The 11,343-nt window shown below is 37.5% G+C and overlaps 3 protein-coding genes and 1 non-coding gene across 4 annotated transcripts; 3 read left to right on the top strand and 1 right to left on the bottom strand.

The window, feature by feature from the left end:
• The first annotated feature begins 1,223 nt into the window (after positions 1-1,223).
• LOC147950077 (small nucleolar RNA R71) lies at positions 1,224-1,330 on the top strand. Its single transcript, XR_015565513.1, has one exon. It is a non-coding gene; the product is annotated as a small nucleolar RNA R71 (small nucleolar RNA).
• A 2,192-nt stretch (positions 1,331-3,522) lies between these two features.
• Positions 3,523-4,461, top strand: LOC147950076 (uncharacterized). Its single transcript, XM_087512181.1, has 2 exons — positions 3,523-4,056; positions 4,189-4,461. Exons 1-2 carry the CDS (start codon positions 3,523-3,525, stop codon positions 4,459-4,461), a joined length of 807 nt encoding a protein of 268 aa, XP_087368307.1.
• Positions 4,462-4,539: 78 nt separating this feature from the next.
• LOC147950075 (uncharacterized) lies at positions 4,540-5,383 on the top strand. Its single transcript, XM_087512179.1, has 2 exons — positions 4,540-4,611; positions 4,700-5,383. The coding sequence occupies exons 1-2, from the start codon at positions 4,555-4,557 to the stop codon at positions 5,381-5,383; spliced, it is 741 nt and encodes a 246-aa protein (XP_087368305.1). The 5' UTR covers positions 4,540-4,554.
• Positions 5,384-5,619: 236 nt separating this feature from the next.
• On the bottom strand, positions 5,620-10,287 carry LOC104709876 (uncharacterized). The gene is made up of 2 exons (XM_010426424.2): positions 5,939-10,287; positions 5,620-5,851 (listed from the first exon to the last, which is right to left on the bottom strand). The coding sequence occupies exon 1, from the start codon at positions 8,159-8,161 to the stop codon at positions 5,945-5,947; it is 2,217 nt and encodes a 738-aa protein (XP_010424726.2). The 5' UTR covers positions 8,162-10,287; the 3' UTR covers positions 5,620-5,851; positions 5,939-5,944.
• Between the last annotated feature and the right edge of the window lie 1,056 nt (positions 10,288-11,343).

Genomic DNA, 11,343 nt, shown 5'->3' with positions numbered 1-11,343 from the left:
ACAGCATCAGCCAGGGGTAGTTTTACCGTCAATTCTCTCAACATCTCCTTGCATTTTGCATCCTCCAAATCCTTGCGAGATTCTTAGGAGGAACAGGGTAAGGAACCCTAGGGGTGTACACGCGTGCAGGAGGTACCTCAGTAAGAACGGTCTGATCGGGAGTCGGGAGCACGTGCTCGCTGGGTGGGAGGAAATGCTCGCCGGATGCGTCGGCTTCTTTTTGACTCAACGGTGGAGTCTCATCAGCATGTTGAGGAAGGTATTCTTCAGCAATACCCTTGCCCTTGTCAAGCCTAGCGGATGGTGCTTCTCTAGGGGGTAACTTCTTTCCTCCCCTTAGCTCAATCGCATTGACATACTCGTTCCGCGGGTTTGCTTCCCCTTTTCCGGGCAGTGTCCCAGGAGTTCTTTTCACGGCTTCAGCAGTCTGTGCAACCTGAACATCAAGCTTCTTCACATGTGACATTACTGCCTCATACTTCCCATTAAGGTCATTGTACATGGTATCGACCTTAGCGTTGATTTCCACTAAAGCTTTTTGTTGATTCACCAAGAGTTGTTGCATCATGTTTTTCAGCTCATCTTGAGAGCTGCTAGCAGGTGAAGATCCCAACTGCTGGTTGGTGAAAGGCGGTGCTTGCTGAGCGCTTGTATATGTCTGCTGGTTCCCCCCTTGGAAACGGTTTTGAGTGGGCACAAACTGTTTGCCTTGGAAGTTGTTTGAGAAGGTTTTCTGATAACCCATCTGATTCTGAGCTCCTTGCTGCGGATACACCTGATCCTGAGGATTCTCCACGTTGGTGCTTCTATAGGACAAATTCGGATGGCTTTTGTAGTTCGGGTTGAAACCCCTGTTCTGCACAAAACCTTGCCCACTCACATAATTAACCTCCATCGTTTCATCCTCTCCATCACAAATCTCCTGAGCTAGCGGCATGTCTCCGGTCTCATCGACAAAATGGACAGTTTTCTGGCTTCCCTTCAGAAGAAGGTTCACCTTGGCTGTCAACTCGTCGATCTTTTGCGTATCGACACTATTGACCTTCACGGACCTGTCATACTCAGGAGCCTTGTTGCTGGAGCTTGCAGCTAGGTTCTCAATCAATTGATATGCTCCTTCCTTAGACTTTGTCATAAAATCCCCATTGCTGGCCGAGTTGAGAGCGTTTCTGTAGTCCCAGTTAACTCCATCATAGAAAATGCCCAGAATCTGTTCATCACTGAATCCATGGTGCGGACACTCTCTATGGTACTCTTTGTACCTCTCCCAAGCCTCGCAGAAGGCTTCTCCAGTGTGCTGTTGGAACGATGAAATCTTGTTCCTCAGGGCAGCGGTCTTAGCCTTGGTGTAGAAATGGTCCAAAAACGCAGATCTACACTGTTCCCATGATGTCAGAGACCCAGGTGGCAATGACTTCAGCCAACGTGAAGCTCTATCCGCAAGAGAGAAGGGAAAGAGCTTGCACTTCAGAAAGTCTGGCGGTATCCCATTTGAACCAGTGGTGCTACATATCTCCTCAAAATTCTCGATGTGGTCCATCGGAATCTCAGCTGGGAGACCGTGAAATAGGTGCTGCTTCACTAGAGAGATCATCTGTGGCTTGATCTCAAAATCTTGTCTCGGGATGGTGGGAGGAACAATCGCCGCTCGGTTGGTGTAGAACACATGCGGGTTGTCCTTGTCCCCTATGGACGGTTGTGGCGGCGCGGCTCTTTCGTGTTGAGCATGGAGAAACTGCCCCAACTATTGTCGAAGTTGCTGCAACTCGGCAGCCATATCCTCATTGTTTCTATTGTCACCCATGTTGACGGATTGAAACTTTCTGTTCTTGCGGTTTGTTCTTTCTGCCAAAGAGAGCTCTGCGGCTGACAAAGCAACTAGTTCTTCGGTGTTGTTTCTTCTTGTAGATCTTCTTGGCATGCACCTGAAACACACGCAAAGAAGAAGCAGAAAGACAAATCAGTAAGGTCTTAGTCTAGTAATTTCGCCGAAAACCAAAGGTAAAAATTTGGTCCCCGGCAACGGCGCCAAAAACTTGATACATAGAGTTTTAAATCCTATTTTCCTACTGCAAGTGCACAGCAAAGAAGTAGTACTTAGGGGTCGAATCCCACGAAGACCAAGTTTTACTCTATGATTCTATTGGTTCAATTTCAAGCTAAGACAATTCAAAGTTGGGTTTGTTTGGTAACAGTAACGCGACTAAAACGGTATAAAAAAGGCAATAAACAAAACACTAGATCAGGGATAATTCTCGGGAATTTCAGAGATAGCAACTAAACAACTATTCAGGGCATAGATTAAGTACCAGTCTAGAACTCAAACATAAATATAAACTGATCCACTGTCGTGGTATCAATAACTCTATCTGATCGATTCTGTGCGGAAACGCGGAGCACATGCTCAGACATCCGGAGCACATGCTCGGCGGTCCATAAACCCTAAACTGTCGTTTGAGCCCAGAATCGCAGACAAGCATTAAAGAACAGGAATGATAAGTTCACAAATCACCTACACATCAACTTTCGCAGATCTAGGATAATTTGCCCACTAATGTCTTTTCTAGCAACCTATTACACTTTTGATGAATAGATAAACCTAGAATCATAGATTGGGTGATCAAATCAACCTAAGCATTAAGTCTAACAATAGTGAAGACAATCGATTATATAAAGCCCTATTTGTGTTCTGTTGCTAACCCATGAAACCCCTTTTGAAACCCCTAATCTAGCAAAGAAAACTACTCAGACATAGAGAAATGAGTAACCAACATAGATGAGAAATTCAACAGCATAAAAATATAAAAATCACAAGGGTTCAGAATATGCTTCACAAGGTAGCCGCTCTTCTCCCTCTCACAAAAGCGTCGCTCAAAAACCAAAAGAAAAGGTCCCCCCTCTCTCTCCTAAAAACCCTAGGTTAAATAGCATACAAGTAGAGAAAAATAAGGAAAGATTCCAAATTCAAATCTCCCTATTAAAAAAGCGATCTCAGCCCTCTTTCTCTCACAAAGGATCGCCTAAAATAAGGGGAATTAGGCAGGGAATCGGCGCCTAGATGCTTGCCACGTGTCGTCATGAAACCATAGAGTTGGGAGCATGTGCTCGGAAATCGGGAGCATGTGCTCCTGGGTCTAAAATCAGCTTTTCAGCTCCAATTCAACTCCTTTCTGCTCCGATTGCTCCTGCTGTTCCAATCCTTGCTTTTAGCTTCCTAGCCTCTTATTATAACCTGAAAAGGACTCAAACAACTGCAAAACTATCAAATAAACGGGGTCAAAGTGAGTCAAAACCATAACATATCAGGCGCAGCCAAAGTATCATATGATGATATCATCCAACTAGAAAGTACATTTTGACCAAAGGTACTTTCTTTGCCAATCCAACTCTTATCACATGTTTTTTTGTTAATAGTTGATGTCATTGTTTAATCTTAAGTTCTAACAGTTTTATTTTATTTTATTTTAGGATATTGTTTATCCATACATATCTATTACTGGCGATTATGACATTGTTGACTCCATGGAGTTTTTATGGCGTGACGAAACTAGCGATGGTGAAGTCGATGCATTGAAAGCTAAGATCAGTTCTGAAAATGATTTTGGAGACCATATTTGGGGAACTGTACAAGTTGATGATGTGGACGGTGAACATAATCAAGTAAAAGATGATGTTGGCAGTGAGGTGTGCGAAGAAAATCAAGGGTCTAGTGCAACAAAGAGTGGTGAGAGTATGCAAGCTGCTAATGACGAAGAGTCAGGTTGCAAGAGAAAGAGACAACCTGATCATGGTGCAGAGAGGAGGAAAAATAAACTGCTCTATGAGCGAGCAGCAACAACACATCGAGCTGCAACAGATGAACAAATGAAGTCTTTTATTAATGTGTTTGAGACTTGTTTCAAGAGTTTTGAGAAGAAGGTTGACAGTCGATTGGAAAAAATAGAAAAAGATGTCTCACTGTTGAAGGATGCTATAACTTCAGCTGGAATTACAATAAGCACTCAAGCCACGGTTGAGCAACCATCCATTCCAGCAGAAAAGAAGGGTAAATCTGTGGTACGTAAGACTTAAATCTCTATGTTATGTTGTGTTTTTTTTAAGACTCTAAAAGAATATGTAATCGGATATGTATGTACGTGGGTGTAATAATTTGTGTTAATATTTTTGTTAAACTTTTTGTATTGATAGGATGAGTCGTTTTTAATTGATGATATTTTCACTCATCATAGTGAAATAGATCTTAATTTGGATTCCCAAGAATTTTTACAAAAAACAGTAGGACACCTATCTCAAAAGACAGATGTACTTGGGTTTGATCCTACACATAATGTATTGTGCAAAGATGACATCAGAAATCGGAGTCCTCGAAACGAGGGTGAACATGATGAGGATTCTGTTTTGGTGTTTGTTTCTGATGATCGATTCAATGCTTTTGCAGCGTGGAGTAGAACACTGGGGTAAGTTGTTCAATTGTATTTTTCCTATTATTTTTTTCAATGAGGCTTATGCACAATGTTTTCTTTTTGCAGAATGCTTAAGTTGGGTCCGAGTGTAATGAATGATGAATTACTAAGTCGAGTCATGACAAGCTACGTTTGGCTTCGGAATCACGTACGTTTCATGTTATTTTTGTCAATTATTTTTGTCAATATATTTTTTATTGTCAACGTTTGATTTTTGTCCATTATATTTTTTCCAGGAAATAGATGCCATGATGTATATATTTCGGGAGAATACATCTTTAGGCCGACTGAAGTCAAATCGTGTTGGCTTCATGAATTGTCTGTTTAGCATGCAAATCAAAATCGAATATTTGAAGTTTATCAAAGATAAAAAAGGCCACAAATGGGATTCTATGATCTTGGGTTATGCCAACGGTGACTTGCCTTCTCATGGAAAGACGGGGAAGAAATGGGCATTAGACTTCGACAGAGTTTACACTCCTGTGTTCGTCAATGATAATCACTGGATATCTCTGTGCATTAATTTTGGCCTAAGAACAGTTGAAGTATTTGATTGTTCTGGTCGCACCCACAGAAGTCATGTAGATCCTTTTGCAATCCTCATCCCTCGACTTGTGAAGGAAGTTCAGACCAAAACCTATGGTAAATATCTTCATGTGGCTCCATATTCTATCATTTTTGCTTCATTGCCACCAAATCTTAATAAGTCATGCTCTGACTGCGGAGTGTATGCACTTAAATACATAGAGTGTCATATGCTTAACCTAGATATGAGTTTGATAAACGATGACAACATTAAAGAAGCTCGTACGAAGATTGCAGTAGATTTGTGGGAAGCAGCATCTGATCCTGTGTTCATTGAGCGAATGGGAAAGTATGAGCCTCCATCTATATTGCCTCATATTGTAGACCTTAGTTAAATTTAAGATTTTGCTAGGATTATTATTGCGACTGTAGTATGTCACTCACATCATGTTTTTTATTGCTGAAATTTTTTTTTAGCTTTTGTTTTTAAGCTTTACGTGTTACATAAATCCAACGAAGCACACACATCAATATTTCAAACACGTCCAAAACAAAAGCTTGTTTAATATGTCACTGCCATTTAATTGTTCTCTATGATTAAGACAAATACAACGTTCAAAACAAAATCTTGTTGACCATCAGAAATTCAAAATAACGTCCAAAACAAAACATCAATTATTTTGAAACATAAGAAGTTCAAAATAAAAAAAACATAAAAAAGCCAATAACATGTATTTGAAACATAAGAAATTCAAAATAAAAAAAAACATAAGATATCCAATAATGTGAACTCCAAATAGTGACGAAGAAGACTACATCATAAATCCTCAAAGATCAGCCTCCATTTTACTAGCAAGACCAGCCTGCAAAGATGAAAAAAAATAATGAATGTTAAATTAAAGAAACTAAAACATATATTTGAAATGATGTGTAAAAGTTGCTGAACAAACCTATTATTAGATCGTGTTTTCACATGTCGATCTATTGTGGCCTTCTTTACCACAACGGCCACACTTACGCCTCTTCGCTCCTTGTGACAATCTTATCTTGTCTTCCACTGATTCGTATCTTCTTTTTCTTCTTCTACCAGCTCCTCTTCTTGTCTCAGGTGGTACAATTTTTACATCACCAACAGTTTCGGGAACACACCATTCATCTTCAGGAACACCTATAGGATTAATGGTTTCCTCGTACAATGATCTCCATGCAGCAGTAGTGAACACATCATCAGCGTATGGGTACAGACTTTTTCCAATACTAAAACATGCTTTTATGGCATGTCTACAAGGAAGTTTTCCTATGTCGAACTTTCCACATGAACAAGTCCTCTTCTCCAAATCAACAATAAAATCTACTCCTCTACCTTTAATCTGTAATATGAATTGAGAAATAGGATAAGCTTTAAACTTTTCACCCTTCTCTATTCTTCTAGAAATCTTCTTCTCCACCTCAATGGTTAAAGGGTCGTTCTGCTGCTCACTTAATGCCCTACGCTCATAAAACCAGCGGGTTAACATTTCTCTAATGCTATCTAACAAAGGAATTATTGGATACTCTCTCGGTGATCTCAAAGCTGAATATATTGATTCAGCAGGGTTGTTGGTGTTTATGTCATATCTATATCCAGGGAAATGACATCTAGCCCATTTTTTCACATCAGCCTCCTGTAGATAACCTCCAATCGCCGGACTGATATTGCAAATTTCCGCAAAATGTTTATCAAACTCAGCAACTCTATAAGCTTTTGACGCTTTTGCAAGACGACCAGCCACACCTCTTCCTTTATAATTTGTTACCACATTACCTATCAAGTGGTGGATGCAAATACCATGTTTAGCCAACGGGTAGATTTTTCCAATCATTTTACCAATAGATATATGTCGATCTGACACAAAAGCTAAATCTTTGTCATCCGCAATAACAACCTTAAGCTGCATTAAAAACCACTCCCATGAAGCATCATTCTCAGAATCAGCAATCCCAAATGCAATTGGATACAAATTAGAGTTACCATCTACGGCCGTAGCAACTAGTAGAACTCCTTTGTATTTGCTCTTTAAAAATGTTCCGTCAAGTACAATTACCTTCCGAATTTTCTTGTAGAACCCTCTTATTGATTGACCAAATGAAATGAATAGATACTTGAATCTACCATCACAATCAATATCATAATTTGTATGCGTACCAGGATTCGCCTCTTTTAGCATGTGCAAGTAGTTAGGTATCTTAGCAAAACTTTTCTCTGGGATTCCTCTTACTTCGTTAACTGCATACTCACGAGATTCCCAAGCTTGGGAATAAGTTAGCTCACATCCATTCTCCGTACCCATAATATTAATGATGTCATTGGGTTTAGGTCCCTCCTTGACACCTTCATAATTATGTTTGATGAGATTCCCGATTGTTCTTGCTGAAGGTGTTCTACCAAATTTCGTTTTCCTTGAAGGAGCACAAGTATGGCTACCCACATACTTGTTGATTTTCCAACACGTAGACCCTTCTAAGCACTCAGCACGAACACACCATTTGCAAACATTATCAATACAGCATATACACCATAATCTTGTACCATATTTAGTAACTCTGTAATCAAAGTTATACTTCATGGCAAAAATTTCTAAACTTGCCTGTAAAGCTTCCTTGCTTTTGAAATATTGCCCCTTCTTTACCATAGAATCAACCATCATAGATCTAGCACCAACTTCAGCATCCTTAGAAGTTATGAAGTTACAATCATTCGGTTTTGCTTTGCTCACAATTTTTTGCTGTTTTTCACGGTGGAGACTGTCAACGCCTCCCTCACTTGAATCACTTGGTTCCTTATTCAAATCAATATTACTTCTATCATTCACTGTGGTTTTAAACGTCACACACAACCGTATGTTATTCTTCATTCTCCAACAAGCAACAAAATTTTTCACTTGGCGATCATTCATCATAACAACCGGAGGAGAATCAACACTGAGATCAAAGGGTAAATAACTGAATTCCACATCAACCATGTTTAGAGACTGTATTTCATAGTCTTCCAAAACCATCATCTTTAGCTCTTCAAGAGTTGAATTGGCTTGTAAAATAAGACGTCTCCCATGTTTTTCTTCATCAACAATAAATCTCCATTCACTTTGCCCGATACATCTCCATATACCACATGTTACATAGATTTGCAACATTTTGCAAAATCAACTCTTGAATGAAAGAACACAAAATTTAGGTTTACAAGCGTGAAGAGTGAAAAAAAACTCTCTTAAACCGAAGGTAATCGATTAATAATGTTTTCTAAACTCTCTCAGAACACGTTTTCTAAACTTGTTAGAACATAATCTTAAGAATATATATGATTTCCATAATTTCGGGATTACGTAAATATTTTGTTTCCTTAAATTTAGGATTCAGTTACCTTGTTTAACATAAGTCTAGAATAAGATGTAGAATATATCTTCTAATTTCCGCAGGTCACATGAAAAATGTAGATTTCATATTCTGACTTCTGTAGAATATGTATAAAGTGAAGAAAACAAATTCTAATATTTTTAGAATATAGAGTTATGTGTAGAACATATATTCTAGTTTTTGTAGAACACATATAAATTCCGACTTCTACAAGTTTTAGAAGATAAATCTATTCTAAAGATTACAGAACAAGTACAATGCGTAGAATTAGTATACGACCATATTTAGAACATGTATAGCACGTAGAATTCATAATCTAATATCTTTAGAATATATCAAATTAGTAGAATATGTATTCTAAATATTGCAGAAATATTTTTTGTCAATGTTAAAACACATTTTTTTCATCAAAAACACCTTTTGGCAATCTCTTCTTTATATTATTTATTTGTTTTTAGGGAAATAAATTTTTAAAATTGCTTAAAAGTTAGTTTCAATTTTTTTTAAGGATAGTTTAGGCATACTCAATAATGTACTGTAGAAGGCATAATGGGACAAATTGAAGAAAAAAATGTCCTTGTAAATCAATTTTCCCAATAAATAATTCGACTTAAAAAAAACATCTCGGAGAAAGCGGAAAAAGCTCTTGATTTTTAAAATAAATAAAAACTAAATTATGATTAAATGTTAATACATGTCAGAAGCATAAATTATATTCCCAAAATCCCAAAGATATGATGATGAGACATAAATGAATAAGAAATGTGAATTAAGAGCACACATACGTATTTATACATAAGTCTTTTGAGCTAAACAGCTCACAAGACTTGGGGGAAATATTGGGCCAGTATCCCCCACTTTCAAACCGTAACCGTATTTCAGACTGTAACTGGACCGTATCTAGATTATATCCGTATAAACGGTTAAAAACAGTAACCGTCGACCGTAAATATATGGTTATATTATATTAACTATAACCGTTAATTAACTGTTACCATATCAAAACTGTTGATTCACCGCATTGTTAAACCATAATTTTTTAACTATAACCATTTTTAAAACATAAGAAAATATACTAATAATTATTTATTTAATTGGACTATATGATATAGAAATATGTGCACACCAAAAGAACATATCAGTTAAAAGTAAATAATATCAACCATATCATATAATCAAATAATATCAACCATATTATATTATCAAAAAACTGTAAACATTGGTTAATAAACCGAAACTGTAATAACCATAACCTTCGTCATGCCTAAGCAAGCATGATCCTCTGTCGAATCCCATTACAAATAAAGGGCGCCATGTGTCACCCGAGGTGCCAGAAGGCGAAAGAGCTTAGGAAGAGGAAACGACAGAGCTTAAGAGGATCTGAAGTGCTTGGGGGATTGGCAAGCTGTGAAGAGTTTGATAAGAGGTAGTGAAAAAAGCATAGAGCTAGGAGATGGATCTTAGAGGAGGAAATCAGATATGTAATCTTTGGTGACTAAATATATGTATACTATTAATTGAGGAGTATTCCAGCAGAAAAAAAAATATTTGCAAAAAATTTCATACTTTGCCCCTACGAGCAAACAAAAGAAGAAGAGAAAAAAAAATTTAAGGGCAACAAGGTAAATTAAATTGTATATGGGACGCGGATCTGATCTGTTTGGGATTATGTCATTCGGATCCTAGATATATTATAAGAGGGGGGGTATTGAATTGATCATTTTAAGGATTTTGTAGGATTTTAATATTTTGGAATTTTACTTGATTTGAAGAGTTTTTAGAAGAATTGATTAGCTTTTAAAGTTTTTATATTAAAGATAAAAGTAAATGAAATGTAATTCTATGAGATTCTATTATAAACTTTGGGTGATTTTAGAATATTTCACAAAAAAAAAAAAAAAAAAAATTGACTCCAATCTCTTCAACACATCCAACTAAAATTCTGCCTTTTTCATCAGTTTTGATGCAGAGCACAAATGTAATAACAAACCAACCCAGAAAATTATGAAATTTAGTGAAAATATTAACAACAGCCAAACAAAGACAATGAAAAATGCAGATCACGATTTGGGTCTACAGTTTGAAAGTTACAGCCACTTTTCCAGAACAGATCTGGAATGATAGAACCTGCGAGTAGCCAACTTTGAGACCAATTTCCCATCAAACCGCAAGAAAACAATATAAAATATTTATATCATTGGAAAGATATTGTTCTCACGTTTCTAGAACATCTTTCAGAGCTCAATTCCGAGGTTTGTAGTCCAATAAAACGAAGAAGAAAGAATCAACCCTGAAACAGATAATTATCTTTTAAACCTGAAATCTTTTTCTCACCATTCGTTGGTTTCTCGCTGCAAGTACTAGTAACATCTTTAAGAACCATATGAGATAGGCTCCGTCTTTGATGCATCTTTCTATGAAACTCTTGTGATGAAATTTTTTGCTCTTTGCTTTTTGTTTCAACAGTTTTTTCCCCTTTGTTGATTGTGTGTCTCAAAACAAAAGTATCCAAGCCAAGACAGATGCATACATCAACACAACTCCAAGAGTTCCTATATAAAAAAAAACTGAGCCTCCAAACCTTCTTTACGGCAAAAAGGGTTTTTAATCATAGTTCTCTTTGCGAATCACACCAACAAGATCAAGTCTGCTTCAGAATTCCATCAAGATTAAAAACAGCCAAACCTCATGTGACACCACCAAACTCGAGCTCAAATAACAACCAGAATGATTATTAATAAACTTTTGAGTAGAAACCTCATCTAAGAACTTGACCCTCTTCATATACCAAATAAAAATCAATTCTCAGCTAACTGACGAAAGGGAGGAGTCTTGCTGAAGGAGGCGGCGACATCAGTGTAGAGAAGGAAAGGAGCGGCGACGAGAACAAATCATGAAGAAAAGAACAAGACTGCGAAGCTTCACCATCATCGTCACCCAGTTGAGAGCATCATCAGATCAA

This window comes from Camelina sativa, chromosome 1, assembly GCF_030686135.1.
Source record: "Camelina sativa cultivar CO46 ecotype springtype chromosome 1, ASM3068613v1".
Taxonomy (NCBI): domain Eukaryota; kingdom Viridiplantae; phylum Streptophyta; class Magnoliopsida; order Brassicales; family Brassicaceae; genus Camelina; species Camelina sativa.
Note: the sequence above shows the minus strand (reverse complement) of the source record. Positions and strands in the feature narration are given on the sequence as shown.